This window comes from Macaca thibetana, chromosome 11, assembly GCF_024542745.1.
Source record: "Macaca thibetana thibetana isolate TM-01 chromosome 11, ASM2454274v1, whole genome shotgun sequence".
In the NCBI taxonomy this organism is placed as follows: domain Eukaryota; kingdom Metazoa; phylum Chordata; class Mammalia; order Primates; family Cercopithecidae; genus Macaca; species Macaca thibetana.
Genome location: NC_065588.1, coordinates 26,319,722 through 26,340,820, shown reverse-complemented (window position 1 = coordinate 26,340,820; position 21,099 = coordinate 26,319,722). Strand labels below are relative to the sequence as shown.

At 38.7% G+C, this 21,099-nt stretch overlaps 3 protein-coding genes across 14 annotated transcripts in view; 1 reads left to right on the top strand and 2 right to left on the bottom strand.

Annotated features, from left to right (window-relative positions):
• Positions 1-21,099, bottom strand: part of MED21 (mediator complex subunit 21) — a 1,150,573-nt gene that overhangs the window by 820,719 nt on the left and 308,755 nt on the right. The window lies entirely within an intron of this gene.
• Positions 1-21,099, top strand: part of BHLHE41 (basic helix-loop-helix family member e41) — a 348,201-nt gene that overhangs the window by 238,455 nt on the left and 88,647 nt on the right. The gene's annotated exons all lie outside the window — the stretch shown is intronic.
• The window catches only part of SSPN (sarcospan), a 112,368-nt gene that overhangs the window by 4,376 nt on the left and 86,893 nt on the right, over positions 1-21,099 (bottom strand). For all 3 annotated transcript variants that reach the window (XM_050746759.1, XM_050746760.1, XM_050746757.1), the window contains exon 2: positions 6,104-6,190. In XM_050746759.1, coding sequence (XP_050602716.1) covers positions 6,104-6,160 — 57 coding nt within the window. In that variant the 5' untranslated portion in view covers positions 6,161-6,190. The remainder of the gene's footprint in view (positions 1-6,103; positions 6,191-21,099) is intronic.

Genomic DNA, 21,099 nt, shown 5'->3' with positions numbered 1-21,099 from the left:
ACTCAGGAACTTCTGATATTAAGGCTGAAACAAGACTAGGAAGTAAAGAACAGGCTTCTGCAATACAAACACTGTGTGGGCCAAAATTAGCAATGATGGGTCAACTAATAGAATAGGTTCATTTTTAAAAAGACTATATTCAATGTCGTGATTGCCAAACTGTATCCATAAACATGAGAATCCCCAGCAAGAGGTTGCTGGGAGAAAACAAATTATGGCTCCAAAAGTCAAGTAACTTGATGTCAGCTTCACTGCCTGTGAAACGTACCCCAAGCCCAACAATGACCATGTGATTCCTGAGCATGAAAATCCACTTCTAAATGGTTCCGCAGTCACCAAGGTTTTGAACTCTGTTGGCCTCCAGGTTAACTTTTGGATTGAAAAAGTCTGGTTAAAGTTCTCACTCTGCTGCTAAAGGGCTGTGAGAACTCTGAATAATTTAGAGGTTTAGCTTACACCTGAAACATTCTGAGCAAAACTTGTGGGTGTTCACTGACATGGCCACAATAAAATCTATGGAACAAGAAATATTTTTGTGATTGAACTCACCTGCTAGAAATGTTGCTCTTAATGATCCACCTGCTGAGATTCTAGGTAAGGCTCAGAGTCCCCAGTTTTTGAGACTAGCATACATAGTTCTTAGTGCAAGAATTATATTACCACAGTCAAAATTTGCTCTCCACAGAGAACAATTCTGGTGAATGGCCTCTTCACAAAGTAATATTAGTTCCAGCCATTTCCAGGTTCAGATGAAAGTAGCTCTGAAAAGATGATGCCCTTCCCCCACCTTCCCTTATATATAATTCAAAATTAAAACATACATGTGACACTGTAAAATATGTGTACAAAAGTCCTCCAAATGAGTGTTTTCCACACAGTGATGATTTCAAGTGTTTTCAAGTCTTAAATTTGGAATTCTGTATTTACATTTTTACTTTTTCTCTTTCTTGAGTGGTATGTGTGCATGTATGTGTGAGTGTGGGTGCACATACTGGTTGCTGGTGCCCTAAGCTTATGTCTGGTTTGCCTGTAAGGGAATCCATCAGGGATTACATACAGCTTGACTGTATACCTAAGGTCACTGGAAGAGAGTAGAATTAGTTAAAGCCATTAATTTTCTTAATACATCTTAATTAGTATCATGGATTCTTTAGATCTTTTCATCAAAGAGATCTTAAACACACATTCTTTTTCCTTTTCAAATCATTTAAAGGATTGTCAGATGTAACCTAAGTATCTTCATCTGTGAAACAGTTTATAGAAACATCTTATATCTCAGGGACATAACAAGGATTATACTCAATATTAGTGTTCCTTGGAGGAAGAGAACCAGATAAATACAAAGTGGCACCATCATAAAACTTTTTTTTTTTAAGAGATGGAGTCTTGCTATGTTGCCCAGGCTGGTCTCAAACTCCAAGCCTCAAGTGATCCTCCCACCTCAGCCTCCCAAAGTATTGAGATTAGAGCTGTGAACCACTTCGTCTGGACCTCAATATTTTCAGTGACTATACTTTATGCAAAAATTGGAGTTTTTAGCCTAAAAATATGGATTTATTTTGTAGGACCAATGGAGCAGAATATTTGAATAATTCTGGGTTGTTCTGAAATATTCAGGCTTGATTACTGACTTCAAACTCTTGGTGCCAAGAGCCAAATTAAACTGTCTTGACCACACTCTGTGTGTGTGTGTGTGTGTGTGTGTATGTGTGTACCCAAGTAGCTGTGTTCCCAGTACAGCCAGCAGAGAACTGGGAACAGTTTGCTCTGGGAACAATGGTATATCTATGACTTTACTAGCAGGAAAGGCCCAGGTTAAAGTGATCATTTCCCACCTAGTAGTCATCTGCTTAGTAGAATGGCCCCAAATGGAGTTTTCTCTACTTGTTTTATCGCCATCAGTGGATGGAAGTGGGGGGTAGGGTTCTTGTGATAACCTTCCTACCTCTAACATACATACATCCTTAGATAGCAACTACTTCTTCTTCTTCTTCTTCTTCTTCTTCTTCTTCTTCTTCTTCTTCTTCTTCTTCTTCTTCTTCTTCTTCTTCTTCTTCTTCTTCCTTCTCCTTCTCCTTCTCCTTCTTCTTCTTCTTCTTCTTTGAGACAGAGTACAGTGGCTTGATTTCAGCTCACTGCAACTTCTGCCTCCTGGGTTCAAGCAATTCTCCTGCCTCAGCCTCCTGAGTAACTGGGACTACAGGTGCGTGCCACCACACCCAACTAATTTTTGTATTTTTTTGGTAGAGACAGGGTTTCACCATGTTGCCCAGGCTGGTCTCGAACTCCTGACCTCAAGTGATCCTCCTGACTCAGCCTCCCAAAGTGCTGAGATTACAGGCATGAGCCACTGCATCCAGTTCCTTAGATAGCAATTTTCTGTAACATTTGTTGGGGCAATATCTTGAAGCAATGACAATAATCCCTCATTCTCAATCTGCAAATAATTCAAATAGTTGAAAAATATTTTATTCATGATAGTCACAAAAATCCATTTGCTGAAAATGGGAATTTTGTCTATTTTAAAAGATGACTTTTTGGCTCAGAGATTAAAAGATGTGCCCAAGACCATTTAACACGTGTGCAGCAGTACTGGCTGATGATTAACAGCCTGAACCAGGGAGTCAGGTTGCCTGGGTCGGTATCCTGGTTCTCCCCTCACTAGCCATGGTCCTTGGGCAAATTCATCAATCCCTGTGCACCTGTATTTCTTCATCTGTAAACCTGGCATGATCATAATAGCGCCTACTTCACAGGATAATTACAAGGATCAAAAGAGTTGATGTCTGTAAAGAGCTTAGAACAGCGTCTGGTATACAGGAGCACTATTTAAGTATTTGTGAAATAATAAGCAAATTAGTAGGGATGGAAAGAGCTGCCAGTTCTCAGGACTGAGGATATTAATTCGACTGCCTTTGTCTTATTTTGTCATGTGGGAGTAACAACGCATTCTTGGCTTGTAGGAAGGATGTAAACATTTACACAAACACAGTGGTTGCTCAATTTTAATTGAACCGTTTATGCTAGAACCCAAGGAGAACACAAAGAAAAACCATGCCCCTTAGCTTCCCTGAGTATGAATAAATTTACATCGTGCATATCTATCTCACACATAATGACTCGGCTTCTCCCAGTCGGGAAAGCATCAGGCCAAGTAAACTAGAAGCCACGGAATCAAGTTTCTTATCCATTTTAAGACATAAATACATACTCGATCCCCCCTAAAGCCTGCGGGCTGCATCTGCAGCGCTGTGGCATTCTTCCTTCATGGCTTTTAACTCATCTGACAGCAACAAGCTTCTGGGTTAGAATCTGTAATTTAAAATCAAGTGGCTTGTTTTACCTACACGACACGAATAAACTATAAGGAAGAGTGTTTACGATGACCTTGGGAATCCGAGCAAATACATCTTGATAAAAGCCCGGCGCCCGAGGCATCTGTCTTGCGGGTGTCAGCCCATCAGCCTGGCGCTGCGCAGCGGGCGGAGGCGCGGTGGCCCCGGGCGCTTATGTAACAGCAGCGCCCGGGCGCGTCTCCGCTCGCTCGCTGCCTTTAATTGGTACCCGGCCTGCAGCTTTCACGTTCGGTGACCTCGGGAGGAGGGTGTTTCTGCTCCAATTTAATTACCTTCCCCGGTGGCCTGAACGGGAAGGGCCCCTCTGCAGCGCGCCGCTTGGGAGGAGGCTGCCGCAGCAGCTCAGGGCCTCCTGGATGTGGACAGAAGGGAACGTGCCCCGGAATGTTTCCGCAGGCACATGCCCCCGACACGTTTCGGAACCTCCAGGGGAGCCCTGAGAGAGTCAGGCCACTGGGAAAGACAGGAAGCGTGACCTGCGGCCGATGCCCAGCCAAGACCAGAGGCAGAGCCCAGGGAGGAAGAAGGAAAGCGCTGGTGGCATCGAGGGCCTGCGAAAGGACCCCACCCCCAATTCCCGACCCCCTAGAGGACTGTCTCAGCTTGAGGAAAAAAAAAAAAAAAAAAGAGCCCGTGACTATTGTCTGTAAGAGAAAGGGAGGGTGCGTGTGTGTGCACACGTGCTGACTACAATGAGACTGTCATCATGGCCTGTTTGCTTGTCCTGGCTATCTGTGCACTCAACAGGAGGAAATAAATCCTCAAACAAAGCTTAGGCCAGGGTCCAGAGATGGGGGCACCAAAACGCGGCTATGCTGATGAGAAACGCCCTATGAAGATGCATGTTATGCCTCCGTCCCCACAGTAGTGTGAGAAGCATAAGGGAAGTCAGCTGTCCCCTGTTGTGTCATTGGAAAATCTGGAGACGGGCTGAAGCTCACTTTCAAACTGAAGATAATGTAGCATGCAACCTTAGAGAGCTAGCAGCAAGCATCAAGAAAGGTCATGTTCAGGAGAAGAGAAAAGTGCCTCAGTATTTGTCAATGCCTGTCACGGGTGGAAAAAAGAGGCAGCTAATAGATCTTCCTAGTGGGGAATCCTCAACCTGGCTGACATTGGCAGTGATTTTTTTTTCTATTTTTTTTTCTCTTACTCCCTATTTTTACTAAGGTGCAGATGTTGAGATGGTATTGGGGCCTCTCTCAAGCTGATGCTTTTGCCTCTGCTGTTTTCTGGGATCATCTCGGGGGAAAATGAAGGCATTTCACATAAACTAATAAAAACCTAGTTTGAGGTGTTCTTCAGCCACTGGATGAAGTTCTTGTAATTTAACAGGCCATTTCTTACTAAGCTTTCTGGCTTCATTTTTTTTTTATTTTTTTAAATCACCAAGCCTTGCTGTTTAGTCAAACCTCTACAAAAAAATAGTAAACATAGACTGATGTCTACGCTATCTGGCCTTCTTTCAAGGAAAGTCCTCAGACAGAAAAGTATAATTTCCAAATGAAGGCATATCCACCAAAATTCTAACTTCATCATTTAAAAAAGTAGTATCTATTAATTTTTTACCTAGAAAAGTTACAACTATTGGAGAACATTTCAAAATTAGAGAAAAACTGAAAAACGCACATACAATCCCACCACTGATAGATAATTGTATTTTCTATGCTCATTAAGAGCTTTTATTTTTTCTGTAAGATAATGTCATATATTTTGTGTAATCAGCTTTTAAAAATTAGTTATTATAATGTAAACTTTTGTATTCTATTACTTTTTATAGCATGATTTTAAAAGGTATCATCCCATTGCTTTTTTATGTCAACAGCTTCAATTATACTGGAATCTTCCAACACATCTTATTTTTTTCACCTTAGTCACTTCCAAATAATGTCATTCACTTACTTTTATGTCTGATGTTTTCTTATTGTAGTGAACAAAAAAATCCAGTTTTTATACGTTTTCTTGTAGAAGAAAAAACAAGTCAGTGGACAAAATTAAAAAAAAAAAAAGATTAAAGAAAGCTTTGTATTCTTTGCTACAGTGGTTGAGAGAAAATGTAGGAATTTGCTTTCTACTAGCTCTGATTGCTAAGTTCTGTGTCTATGTCCTCATACTCTGAAAGCGAATGTCTTTGCTTCCCTTTGGGGTAGATTCTGTTGTGCAGTGAAAGTGCTGTGTACTTGAATTGGCTCCAGCCAAATGCACTGTCCCTAACAGAAAAAAGATACACACAAATGAAAGACACACTTGCTTGCCAAACCACGCATATCCCATCGCCCGTCCCCCACTTTGCCCTGAGAGTCTTGGCACAGAGCATTTGGATGCACCCAATGTACTTTTTCTGTCCCAGTGATCCCACCTACAAGAGGAAATACACTTAGACTGCTTCATTATTAAAATATCCCAAATAACCCCCGAGATATGGAAGTGGGCACTGAAAGAGACACTTTTTTCTGGCCAAGTGTTTTGTTGAACTGATGAATTTTCAATATTCCTTTTAAGGGCATTGAAGGACAGACTTCATATCCTCCAGGCCAACCCAGTTCATGGAAATTAAGACTTAAAAAACAAAATCAGCATTACCTTTGAGGTCTGGATCAATGCCCTCTTAAAACATTTTTTGGCGTGCCTAAAAATGCAATTTCTAGACTAATCAGATATGCAACCCCTTCAGAAGGCACTCCCTTATTTTGTACTTGGGTTTCTTTCTATGTGATGATAAAAGAGAAAGAACAATCACAACTTACTTTCATAGAAAATTGAATACATGTCCGTTCGTCAACCTGATATGAGACACAAAGCATAAACAAGCCAAGATAGGCCACTAAGCAGACCTGCAATGGAGAACACAGAAGAAAGGATGTTATCAGGGCACGTTGTGCGTTCAAATGACATCAGTCTCAGCGTCTTGCCCCAGTCACATCCATGTTATAAAGCTGTTCATTTCATTTACTTATCTTTATGTACTGTGTTTTTCTTTCAACTGTTGGAAAACCACTTTAAAATTAGTAAAATCAATTGATTTCCACTTAGCCAGCATTTACTAAGTTCTTTTGATATGCCAGGTACTATACAAAATCCTTCAGAGTATGTGATGAGGAATAAAGTTTACTCAGTGTTCATCAGTTTACAATCCAGTGAAAGCCAAAATAAATGCACACCATATTCTAAGGTAGGACATTTCACGTTAAATATTATTCAAAGAAGTACAAAAAGAGGAAGAAATTACATTGAGTTGGGCGATATAAAAGGCTTCCATTAAGACATGGATTTGAAATGGTCCTTGAAAGAAATGAAACATGGTTACTAACATTAGCTGAATATTTACTACATGCTGGGGCTCTTCTAAGGGCTTTGTATTATATTCCTCCTGTAATTGCTTTATATTGTATGCCCTCCTGTAATTGCCACAAAATCCTATAAGGTAGGTGATACTATGATCCTCATATTGTAAGTGAGAAAGAAAAGGCACAAAGCCTTTTCTTTGGAACCAGGATTCAAATCAGGTAGCTTGGGATAAAGCAGCACCATAAGCAATAGCACAGAGGAAGAGCCGCACAGAGAATGTGTTGAAAGAACAGCAAATGCACACCCATAGTTTAAAATAACGACATATAGGTTGGGTGCGGTGCCTCACGCCTGTCATCCCAGCACTTTGGGAGGCTGAGGCGGGTGAATCACCTGAGGTCAGGAGTTTGAGACCAGCCTGGCCAACATGGTGAAACTCTGTCTCTACTGAAAATACAAAAATTAGCCGGGCGTGGTGGTGCACACCTGTAATCCCAGGTACTCGGGAGACTGAGGCAGAAGAATCGCTTGAACCTGGGAAGCAGAGATTGCAGTGAGCTGAGACTGTACCATTGCACACCAGTCTGGGCAACAAGAGTGAAACTCCATCTCAAAAAAAAAAAACAAAAAAAAAAATATAGAGCACAAAGGGTAGGATGAAAATCTGGGGACACAGGATTGATTTAGTACGTAGTGGCACTCCCTTGAAAATTTCTGAGAAGAGAATGACATGATTTGAGAGACACATTTCAGGAAAATTAGCAGTGATGTTGGGTGGGTCGGCAGTGAGAACATCAGGGTATTATTTTACTAACCTGAGCAAGATCAACATATCAGGTGAGCCAGAGCTCAGATAGTAGCACGCAAATTCAGAAAAAGAGATGGAGATGACAGGCACAGTAAAAGCTGAATCTATACATCTTGGCTATTGCATAACTGATGGGAGGACCTGGAGAGGGAGAAACCGGAAGTGACCTCCACGCTTTGGAGCATCAGTGACAAAAAGACGGTGGACGTGCCTACTGAAAGAAGGCTGGCCAGAGAAACGGCAGCTTTGAGGGAAAATATACTCCATCTGTTCGTTAAACTGCATTTTCTTTTTCATGAACTAGACTTTTTAGAACCAGGATTTAGAGTTTCTAATCAAAGCATATCTATTCACATTGAATTTTGGAAAGCTTAAAACATTGATAAATTTCCACACTTTTAAAATAGAAAATATAAGCAACAGAATTGCATTTCCTGATAAGCACAATTATCCTAGAGACAGATGTTGAAAGAGTGGCTGAGAGTCACCTAGCAAGTCATTAAACAACTGGTTTGCACATACTCATACTTCCTACCCCGGGGTCAGCTTCAAACCATAGGCAGTCTCTGTTAGGGTGGAGAAATCATTTGCAAAGCCAACATGGCATTTTCAGGTAAAACTTCTATCCTCTTCTCCCTTTGATTACACAATCAATAAGCTACCTATGCCCTCATCCATTGCCAAGTTGTAGGTTGTTCAGATTTCTATTGGACCATGAAGTCAAAAGCCAAGCCTTCTCTTACTACAGACTGTTTCCAGGGTTTTCCATCATTGAATGGAAATGGTTGCTAGGTTTAATAGCAGGATATAGTATTTGCAGTGGAGAGACACAGCATTAAAACATGTGAGTATGGCATGGACTGAAGAGATCTGGAGAGAAAATAAAACAGATAGGACCCAGGGAGGCAGCTTTTCAGCAGAAGACTTGCAGATACAAAAGTAAAGATACTGAAGTTATTCGTGTAGCCCCTAACATGGCATTTTCAAGTCAGGATGAAGCTCTTTTGTAAAGTTTATTTGTAAAAAATACTAAATTGAAGGATAAGTTTGATAAGAACTGTAGGGGTTTACTATTTATTCTCACATTAAGAATTTACAAAACTTGAAACAATCAAAGAAAGACCTACTTTTTGTTTATTGGTGACACACCAGATTGAGGGTTGCAATCCTGCTTATATCCCTAGACACATGCCTGTGAGTTTCTGTCTGCAGGTGCAAAGGGTCAGGCTCTCCCACATAACTGCCTTCTTCCCTAGAGACTACCAGCTGAAGTTGGCAATCGCCAAGACTTTCCTCTTTGTCTTCATAAGAGACACATTCCAGTAATAAGGCCTAACTAGCACCTTAAAAATCTGATTCAGTGCCTCTACTTGAACAAAATTTCTGATTTCAGCAGTAGCTCCTTCTCTGTAGCCTTCATTTACCCTGGTATCCAGAAAGAAGTTGCATAGGAACACATGACCTCATTCTAGAGCATTTCACTTATTCAAGTCACAGAATTTTATGGAGGACATACAATAAGCAGGCCCTGTGTTATTGTATGATCCTGGGAAATGAGAGATGGAAAAACAGGCCCTAACACCAAGGACTAACCAGCATCTAAGGATCTCCCAGTCCAGTGAGAAAAGAGAGGATAATGCAGTTGGGCTATTGTAAAAGTACTAGGACTACATCTGCTATAGGAATACCCAGAAGGAATAACTACCCTGATGGAAACTTGGGGAGACTTCCTGGAGAAAGATGAGTTTTGAGGATATGCAGAAAGTGGCTAGGAGAGTGTGAGGAAAGGTATTCTGTGCAGAGAGTAATAGAGGTGCAAAGGCACGAAGAAAGGCAGAGTAAACATTTGAGGATTCCTCTAGGTCCGGTGCAGAGAAAAAAATAAAAGGCAAAAGACGTATTTGCAGCAATGGACAGGAAGTAGATCACAAAGGACTTTGATTTCAACTAGGACATTTTCAGCAGCAGAAGGGCGTGACTGACTTTGCCTTTTAGAATGGTCCTTCTGGCTATGAAGAATGGATTGGATGGGGGCAATTCTTGGGAAGAGAAGACCACCTACAGGCCATTCTTCACCTGAGAAATGATGAGTGTCTGAGCTCAGGTAGAAGTAGTGATAGGGAGTGGGTGTGTTTGAATGACAGTAAAAAAACTGAATCCACAGGTTCTAAAGACTGATTAAGGTAAAGATGTAACAGCTGAGGAGAGGGAGAGGTCAGGAAGGTGCTGCCAGGTGGGTGCTGTGGACATTTAATGAGATAAGATAGAAAAGGAGGGGCAGAATGGGAGTGGGAATGATGATCCCACATGGACACAAAGTGCAGCCATATGGGCTTAGAGCTCAGGAACGAGACCTGGGCTGGAGACAAGGATTTGTTAGTCATCACCATATGTGAAGCAATTGACACCACAGGAAACAGTGGCCCATCCAGAGAGAGTCTGAAAACAGAAAAGGGTCCAGTTAGTTACCCAGTTATGAAGAATCTTTGAATTTTTTTGAACAGAAAGCATCTCAGGTATATTTCTTATAATTGTAGTTCTATGTCATGTCATATCTAAAAATTACGAAATGGATTGTCCTTTTAGATTTGTCCTTTTAGATTTTTGAAAGCTTCAATTTAGGTTCTTGTACAGGGTATTTGCTATAAAGCTTAAATGTATTGAACATATTTTAATTTCTTGGCCTTCTGATAGGGCTTGATATGGTCTAAGGTGAGAGGGGACTTTCATTTTTTTTACCTACAGCTTTGCATGTTATACCAAGACTTCTTTATCAGAAAGTTTATTGATGTTCAGTGTAAGCATGTTTTAGAAGGGTAGGCTTTACTGATACTGAACTAAAGGTTTTCTGGCCATGGAGAGAAAACCAGATTTCTCATGCTAGACTAAGGGTTTTGTTTCCTGAGCTGGCAGGATGTGTACGTGCCAGGAAGACACGGCATTCTGGCTTCCCAGCAAGGAAGGGGGAGCCCATGTTAGTGGGCAGTGAGACCCGCCAGGCCTATCTGGAACGACATTCCTAGAGTCCAGGCCAGAGCTCCCATTAGATATGGTGAGGTGAAGCCCACGGCACAGGAAGAAGGCAGTTATGTAAGGATTTCAAGAAGGCGCTTGTTGGACCAGACACCCAGATGGCGGTGTCACAGAGCACAAAGCCAAATGGCACATGTGTGGCACTGGGAAGGCTAGTGCTGAGAGGGCAAAGGGCAACTAGCATTTAAAAGCTTGTTGAGATTTAGTCAATGTGCGTGCAAATAATTAAGTTGATAAGAAAAACTTAAAGTGATTTTTAATGGAAAAAAGAAAGACAGTAATCATGACTTTAACTTATTTTCGGGTGTGTGTTTCTACAATTGGTTTAGCGTGAAGAGAAAACTGAAGTCCTAAATTCCACATTCTGCCTGAAGATATCCTTTTTGTCCATGCAGAGTGAAGTCTGCATTTTCTCTTGTGAGCTAGAAAGTTAGACAGGGCTGAAATGGTCTCTGAATGTTAAATCCATTTTTGTAGATGTGCGAGTCCTGAGTCTTGTCACACATTGTCTTTGTCTTTGTTATTTGGCCTATTACACCTGCGGTGGTGTCTTTTGAGGGTTTGTACTATGAATAAAAGGTAGATACTGGACCAGTGTCTCGGAGATTTACCTGCTTGTTATTCTTTTTTTCCTTTTGATTTTGTCATAGCTGGAAGGTACCACCCTAAAACATTTTGCGAGAATGAGAATTATTGATATTTACTCTCTCCATGTCGTATGTATTTATATTCTGGTCTTGTGACATTCACACAACCTCCAATTTATTTGTTTTCTTCTTTTTGTTGTCAACCGAGCTGCTTGACAGGGTTATCTGGGGAATACAACCTTTCCCTGTCAAATGCCTTTCAATGTTTTTCTTCTCCTTCCTTACCCCCGTTTCATTGTGTACCTGCAATGGGACTCTATTTCTGTTAGTTAATCAACTTTCACCTTTGTATTTAAAGTGCTTTAATCCAATCAATATAGTAACAAGATGAACTCTCATCTCATGTTTACAAAATCAATTGGTCAACAACAGAAGTAGCAGAACTGTAAATGTTTCTCCGAATATTTCTTAAGAGAATTTCCATGGATTGTCACCTATTTAATAAACATTAAGGTAAACTATTAGAATTCATTTTCAACAAATGATAAATATATTACAGTCTGTTAATTGAGGATAGTCTTAGGAGGATTGTTTACACATAATAGACCAGAAAATTAAATGGCATGCAACAGAACATTTCACACGGATCTATTAAAGGCTGCTTATCCAATCAAGATTTCAGAAAGACTGGAGAGAATATTTTAGCCTGACTTAAACATTTTTACTGGATTCTCATTGCCACTGCCTTATGGTAAGACAAAGCCTAAGAGAGTGGTTCAGAATCACTTGAAGAGGTGGGTAAATACTGACCTCATCCTCAGAATTTCTGATCCAATAGGTCTGGGGTAAGGACTGAGAATTTGCATTTCTAACAAATTCCCAGGAAATGCTAATGCTGCCAGTGCTGGGACGACCCTTTTGAGAACCACTAGGCTAAGCTGTAAGCACAGTGCTCTAAATGCTGATGTCTGGGGTGGGGTTTATCGAAATGGTTAGGGGTCCAGAGTGACACTGACTACTGGAATTTCCTATAGAGAGTTGTTTATTATAAACAATAATATAATAACAATAGTATACCATTTATGAGTATTTACAGAGTGTTAAGCCCAGTGCTGAACACCTGACATGCATTCTTGCATTTAATCATCTCAAGAATCCATTTTTCAAGGGAGAGAAAACTGAGTTTTTAGAAATGTAAAAGGCTAGATATACATTCATTGCCCTTGAATTGTTTGTATTACTATTATGTTACAAAGGTGTTGGCTCCATTTGTTTCCCCATAAAGAAATGTAGTCTCTGCTATCATAGGAGTCCTTCAAATTGGGGGAGAAATCCCTCTGTCTTCACTGCTATTTAAATATGACCTCACTGCAGAGCCTGTTTCCTCAATGTATCTGACTGGTGGTTTGAGGAACATCTCTAAATCTTCGAGTGTGATGTGGCATTCTGCTACTGTTAAAGGTCATCAGCCACTCCAACCCAAAGCAAAACAATCACCTCGAAAATTGCACCACCTCTACAGTGGTGTGATGGTAAATGTCTAACAACCAATTAGAGAAGGGCTATTTGTAGCATTTGCTAATTTCCATGGTATGACTACTTCTACCATGGCTGATTTCAAGATAACCAACACGAAGTCACTGAGCAAAGCTGGGAAGAGGTGCATGCCATCAGCTGTTACAAGTCCATCAGAAATGCTCCAGCATGCTCCTGCACCTCCATCCCATTTCTGCCTTTTCTGGGTCCCTCTTTTGACAGAAGTATCTGATTAACAAGTGAGATTGGTTTGTATCTAAGTTTGGCACATTACTCATTACTAATTGCTTGGAATCCCTACAATCAGCCTACATAATCTGTATAAAGATACAGGGGAGGGTGCCAAGGAGAAATCATAGTATTTATTTCCTGATTTGTGGGAATAGAGGAAGAATGGTTACAGCATAAGCTTTGAGATCTTGCTATCAATGGCCACCCTAATCTAGGTATCACTCTCCAACTGAATTTAGCTCGACCTTTACTGTGGTAGGGACTGGGAGTATAAAGAAGAAGATATGGTCTTCGCCCTTTAGAAAATCACAGTTTAATCCCCAGAGGAACGGAGGCACAGGAAAATGTATTGCCATGGGTAATGTCATTTGACCAGTCCATGCCAGGTGTAAATATGAGCGGCTGACAGCAGCTTATACAACCCCTGCCTTGCTGATCACTTACCAAAATCCCTCATCCATTTTATAATGTAAGAAGCACTGAATCAGCTACCTTTTTTTCCCCCAATGTATTATGTTTTTAAAGGCAAAATTTTTGGTGTTAATCATATAGGGCTTCAATATGGTAGAATTATGAATGATATCCCCTTCCTACATTTGTTATTATTATTATTAATTCTTTTTCATTATATTTTTAGATAAAAGCAAGATAAAGGAACACAAAATGTACTCTTTTCCCTAACTGGATAAGGCAAGAAAGGTGAAAATGGTGCAAAGCATGAAACATCAAGTAACAGTTCATTCAATAAATGATAACTGCTTATTTGGTTCTGTAAAATCAAGTATAGAACTATAAACATAATTAAGGAGACAGGGTTACATAGTGGGAAGAAGATGGGCATTAAAGTTTGAATCTTGACTCAATTACTTTGCTAGCCAAATGATCTTGGACAAAGCTGTTTAATTTTTTTAGCCTCAGTTTCCCTATCTGTAAAATGGAGATGATAATGTCATGTTCACATGGCAAATATACTGTATATCACAGAATCGATAGCTGTGCTGTCAGAGTGCAGAGCCTGGCTCTTAGCCACTGCATGGCACAGTCACCTGCCTGAAGGAATCTTGACAGCACTATAAGCAAGAACTGCAGAGATCTGAAGAACATTCTACCATCTGCTCCTCTCCTGAATTGCTGAAGCACCAATCCTGAGGCAGTGTGAAAAACAAAGTCTTTGAGGTCCAAATGACCATGCGGGCTGGGGGACCGTGACTTAGTCATTGAGACTCAGTCTTATCACGTAGAAGATGGAGAAAATGAGAGTTAGTAATTGACTTTTAAATATCATAAATAACGTGTCTGGAATTGTAGTAGGTATTTTTCCCCATCTCACAGGAACTCAAACTGTGCTTAAGTTCAAGCCGAAAATGAATAACAGATGTAAACATAAGCACTCAGTCACATCTTAGAAATAAACTCATTCTGCTCATTTAACAAATATTCCTTGTGTAACTACCATGTGCCAGGTACTCTTTGAGGCTTGGAGATACCACAGTGAAAAGAAGAGAGAAAAATCCCTGCCTTGATGGGGCTAAAGTGGAGAGGCAGACCATAAACAAATAAATAAGTATATATATAACCTGTCAGCTCTTGAGAAGAGCTATGGAGAATATAGCAATTATCATCATAGTTTCTTTTCCCAACAAACATGACATACAGTGATTAGTAAAATACAAATAATAAATCCTTAAAGTGATATGTTCTCCCTTAAAAAATGAATTGGTAATGCCCAGCAACCCTTTTAAAAAAAAGGTAAATGTTTGAGAGCCTTGCAGGCTCTGTTATTTCAACAGCATGCATCCACTATAAGTATCTAAGAATTCACAGGTTTCATAGACAACATACGAATGCCCCTGAGAAAGGACAACAAAAGTGAACTGTAAAGTATTATGGCAAGATAGGCCACATACCTAAAGACAGAGAACAAGGTGGGGCATGCATGTTAGCTCTGGGTTTAGTGGAATGGTTCAAAACCCACCTCCACCACTTTCCAGCTGACTGACCAAGTTAACCCTTGGAGCCTCGATTTCATCATCTCTAGGATGATATTTTGCTTTCATAGTAAGGACCCACTTTTCAAAAATCTTTCCAACCACGTTGACATAGTTTGCAAATACCTAAGAGTTATAAAACTTCTTTTCCTGCCTCTATTTATTTCTGCTACAAACCTACATATAATCTACCACCCAGGAAATGCCAATCTTAGGAACTATGTCCCATGCCCAGCTGCATGTTTCTCTGATTACACTACTGTGGTTTTACAATGACAATCATTTAACTTCTGGAAAAAATGCCGTTCAATTAAAACTACTTTCTGGCCATATGAGATCCTCAAGTTAATATTACTTTTTTAGAAAACACAATTGTTTCAACCAAACTTAGTGTGCAGATATTCACGGCGAATTCCAAAAATAATAGGGGTGCAAATATCAAGTGAAGAGTTTACGGCAGAACTGACCACCAAGAGGAGGGGAGCATTGTAACAATCTGTCTGTCTCTAAACACTAACATTAGTGGACCAGCATTAAAACTCAGAGCACTAATTATAACCTTGAAAAAAAAATGTTTTTTCTTCGTTTTATCTAACCAAGCTCAAAATAGAAGCTTCTTTTTCACTGTGAACAAAACTGTAGCTAGCAACAATTTTTGATATCTAGGAAGCTTTGCGAATGACTACTTTATTTGGCCTATGATATATCTGGAAGATTTTCAATGCCTTTTCATTTGTCTTAGGAATCGCCAACCCCAGAGCTTCACTGATTTTACTTTTTTTTTTTTTTTTTTTTGCCATTAGAGTAAAAGTTGCCGATGAAAAGCTCTAGTGCAGAAATCCTATTCATGGAAGAACTAAGTTCTGCCTGCCCACAAGGGGTTTGGGTTTCGACACAGAGCCTCATCTGGTCATTTCCACATCTTTCTGGGGAGTTGGGGGAAACAATTTGTAATATTGACTTTGCAAAGATGACATGTGAGATTACTTTTAAAAGAGGCTGGTAGAAATCCAGGTCAAAATTTCTCAGTGAAAAGTCAATTATAGACAAGAAATTCTATCACAGAAAAGTATTTCCTTTCAGGATCTAAAGAGAAAAGACACTCGCTCAATCACACCTAAGTTTAGCCATGTTTAACACACACCCCTTTATTATTTTAACTGTCCTTCTACCTGAGGAGTTGATATCTGACAGGTCTACATCTGAATTATTGTAAATGTATGTATTTTTCATATGAGTATGCAAAGACATTCAAAGTAAACAAAAATAAATGCTAATTAATTAAAGTATAATGCAAAAGCAGGTCTTCCTCACCTACAACTTTGTTAAATTTGGATATCTTTGGAAAACACATTGTAAAAACAAAATATCTAAGAATTTATAGGCAATTTTCTTAAGAAAGTTTTGCTTATGCAATTGCCAGAAATGAGAGTGGATTCACCTGGTATGTTGTGATAAAAGTTCTGATTGGTTGGTAAAGAAGTATGGAATACTTACGTGCCAAGTCGAAGTGCTTTGTATGGCTAGATACATCCTTTCTAATTCAAAGTGGTACGTTTTGTCATTGTTTGAAACTACTTGAAAACTAGAATTTTATATAATTTTTCCCACCAAAGTTACATTGTAATTTGCATTGCTGTGTAGTTTAGCCAGATCTGTTGTCCAAGCACAGAAAGAGTGGGAGGAAAAATGTGCTCGTTAAGTGACTGCCCTGTTTCTCAGTACACATTGTGCTTTGCAGATGTTCACTTGTATCTCCTATGTTGCTTTATAGGGTATTAGAAGACGACCCAATGAAACTGATAAAAATGAGTTGCAACTTGTGACCAGCAGCTGGATGAGAGGAGTGTGAATCCCCCAAATCTTATGGATATAGTGTGCTTTCTTTGATGTTCCTGCCAAAATGAGGCTGGAAAGCTAGGAAGATCTGTAAAATGTGTGCCAACACAAAGTACTACATAAGTTCCAAAAACCTTGCTTGAAACAATTGCAAATAGCTCATCATTTTATACCAGTGAACCCAAGGCTGAGTGTTTCATCAATTTACACAAAACCAAGAAGAGAAATCTGACAACTATCCCAGTGTATGACTTACCACGGACATCTTCAAGTAGAATCACTTTGGTTTGGGTCTCGTTTTCATATTATAACACAAATTTGTGTATCTGGGTTAAGATACACATTTGATAGGAACTGCTGGGAATTCTTGCAGTTATATCCTCAAAAGACAAAATAAGCACAACCAACAGAACTGTGAAGCAATAAAGTTGGTTATGGATGAAAACTGGGCTGAACAGTCATAGGACATGAATTGTGCCTTTGACCTAAAATGTGCTTTTCTTTCCTTATCTACCCAGTGTAATGGTGCTACTCTTTCAACCATCTTGAATTCACTCACATTTATTCGTCAAACCCTGCTCAGCTATCCCCACTTCCCAGAAAGTGTATCTTTTTTGTATTACTTACTTTTTATACATTAGCTCATTTTCCCCCAAACAATGCAATCAAGTAAAAAATATTACTCTATTTTATAGAAACTTGCAGCTCAGAGAGGTTAAGAAACTTGCAAGTTGATCCAAAATAAATTTCTAAAAAGCATCAAGAGGTTTTATTTCTGCATAATATTAAGGACTAAATGATAGGAAAATTCTCCCTGTAAAACGCTGGATAAAACGTAGCATCCCTTATAAGATGAGAAAACAATTAGCCCACTAGCACTGGAAGTCATCCAGAAAATTGTTCTGTCTCAACAGATGCAGGGGGGCAGTTTGAGGTTTTTCTACTACTTTCTTAGTCCTGGAACCTATTCAGATGAGAAGGTAACATGAAAGTGATCCTGAAAAAATAACCCAAAACCTGGCTGTTTCAATAAGTAAATTGTAAGGGGAGAAAGACAGAGAGACAGAGAGAGAGAGAGAGAGAGAGAGAGAGAGAGAGAGACTAGAAAAGAGAGAAAAAGGATAACTTTTTGAGTAAAGGAAACATTAGAAATATATGAATCAACTGCAGTGTACAGATCTTATTGAGATCCTGATTTTGACAAACCTAGGAAGAACTATTAATGAGCTAATCATGGATATTTGAACAGTGGTTTGATTCTATTAAGAAATTAACTTGTTAGGTGTATTATTAGTATATTGATTATTTTTTAGTTTTCATATTTTGACTTACATAGCAAAATATTTATAAATAAAATGATATAAAAGTCTTGGATTTAGTGCAAAATCATCCACTGTGTAGTGTCTGTAGTGTGTGGGTGTGAAGGAAATATAGGAGCATACAGATAAGATAAGATTGAGCATGAGTTGATAGTTATGGAGGCTGAGTGATGAGAATATAGAGGTTCATTATACAATTGTATCTGCTCTTGTGTATGCCTGAAATTTTTCATAAGTGAGTTAAGAAAACAAAGTGGCTCTAGGTCTATAACACCACTGGGACACATGGCAAGACAAACCCGTCTGGAAGGGTTGTATTCTCAAATAGGCTATACCAAGTTATCATACCTAAGCCTCTTGGAAGATGAACTCACAAACCAAAATTAGCAAACACTTGAAGAATTAATTATTAGTGAAGGCCAACTCTTACATGCATGTACATGTACACACACACACACACACACACACACACACACACTTTGTAGGGACATGGATGAAGCCGGAAACAATCATTCTCAGCAAACTATCACAAGGACAAAAAAACAAACACCGCAAGTTCTCACTCATAGGTGAAAGTTGAACAATGAGAACACTTGGACACAGGAAGGGGAACATCACACACCGTGACCTGTCATGGGGTGGGGGAAGGGTGAAGGGATAGCATTAGGAGATATACCTAATGTAAATGATGAGTTACTGGGTGCAGCACACCAACATGGCACATGTATACATATGTAACAAACCTGCACGCTGTGTACATGTACCCTAGAACTTAAACTATAATTAAAAAAAAAAGAATTAGAGCTATAAGAATTCCAAATAATGGAAGTAATGAACAGAGCCTATAAAAAGTACATTCAAAACAATTAAAGACATGAAGGAAGGAAATGAAAACATAAAGAACAGGGCAATTTTTGAAGCACCAGGAATATATGAAAATAACATCAGTAACAACATCAGTGAGTTCTAGAAATGAAAAATTAAAATTGCTAGAAGGAAGAACTCAATGGACAGGTAAAAGGCAGATTAAACCTAAATGAAGAAGGGAATAGTGAGCCAGAAGATCTGAGAAAATAACCCAAGATACAGCACAGAGAGATAAAGAGAGATGAAACATACTAGACAGGATAAGAAATATGGAGGGAGAATAAGAAGGTTCTAAATATACATCTGACAGCGATTCCAGGCAAATGGATCAAAGAGAAGGGAGAACCAATATTAGGGAAAAAAAGGCTCAAATTTTTTCAGAATTCATGAAAAACCCAAAAATCTTAGATTCAGGAAACATAGCCAGTCCCTAGTAGGATTAACAAAAGCCAAATCCACTTTTAGACATACTGTAGCAAACTGTAGAAACCAAAAACAGAGAGAAAATCTGTAAAGCAACCAGAAGGGGCATGTTTCCTCTAAAGGAACAACAATTAGATGTTTGGCAAATGTCTTAGCAGCAATAACTGAAGTCCAGTGATAATAGGATAATATTTTCAAAAAACTGAGAGAAAATAGCTGTCAACCTAGGACCAGAGGAACGTTTTATAATCATTAACTTGTATGTAGCTATTAAGTGGACTAAAAATGTTACATGAAAATGGGCAGAATTATAAGGAGAAATAAAACCACATAATTTTAGGACATTTAACTCACATCTCTCAGTAACCTTTAGATGAAGCAGTAATGATGTAGAAGCTGAAAAAACATGACTAACAAGCTTAATTTTAAAATTGAGTATAGAACTTTAAACCCCAAAATGAGAGAATCCACATTTTTTCCAAGCATTCATGAACTGTTTATAAAAATTAGTCACAAAATAAGTCTAATCAAATATCCAATAATTGATATGAAAAACACATGAACTGAGTATAAAGCAATTAAAGTAAACTCAATAATCAAAAGAATAGATAAAAGACATTAGAGAAGACCCAAATAAATGGTGAGATCACCTTTGGTCATGTATAGAAAGTACAAATCCCAGGAAATTACCAAAAGTATTTTTCTTGGAACTTGAAAAGCCCATTCTAAAGTGTATATGCAAGAGAAAATGGCTAAGATTCACCAAGAAAATTTTGAAGAAGAATAAAATGAAGGAGGATGGGTTGGGGTGGGCTGCTTATCCTATCATCTTTATAACAAGATGCATTATAGCATTATTTTAATTTAGACAATGGTATTGGCATAGTGATAGCCAAATAAAACAATAGAACTAAGGAAAGTCACAAAGCAAATCTAATATGGAAACTTGACAGATGATAAATGAGTGTAACAGATCAGTGTGAAAAGGACTGATTATTTATTAAATGGTGCTAAAACAATTATCAATCCATGTGAGAAAAAAATACATAGACCTTTCACATCATTGCAAAAAGTTAAACCACTTATAATAAAGATATGAATGCCCAAAAGCAAACCTTTAACATTTTTAGAAAATGGAATAGAAAAGTATTTTTATAGCCTTGGAGTAGGGAAAAATTTCTTTAAGCTATATCAAATCCATAAAAAAGGAATTGATACATATAAATATATTAAGATTAAATCTTTTTTCATAACAAAAACACCATAAATAAAAGACATGATACCAACCAGAAAAAGATATTTGTAGTACCTAAAACCACAAAGATTATGTAACAAAAGTAACAAATCCTATAAATAAATAAGAAACAAACAACCCATGGAAAATATTTTTGAATAAATAAATCATAGAAAACAAAATAAAATGGCCAATCAACATAAAATAAACCCAAAATGCAAATTAAAACAAGATACCATTGCACACAAATAAGATAGGTAAAGAACCCTGATTTACCATTGGTGCAGGTGAGGTGTAAGTTAGTTCAATTTGGATTTGTGGTAGTGACTTGGCAATATCTAGAAATTTGACAATGCCTATATCTTATGACCCAACAATTTGACCTCTAGGAATACGCCTTAATAAGACTTTAAAACATGTGCACAGCGAGTCATAAACAAGAATATCCACTGTTAACACTGTAATTGCAAAATAAAAAATCATTTTTGAAAACAATTTCTCTTCAACAGGAGAATGCATAAATTAACTGTTATATATCCCCCCACCACCACTTTTTTTTGAGACAGGGTCTTGCTCTGCTGCCCAGGCTG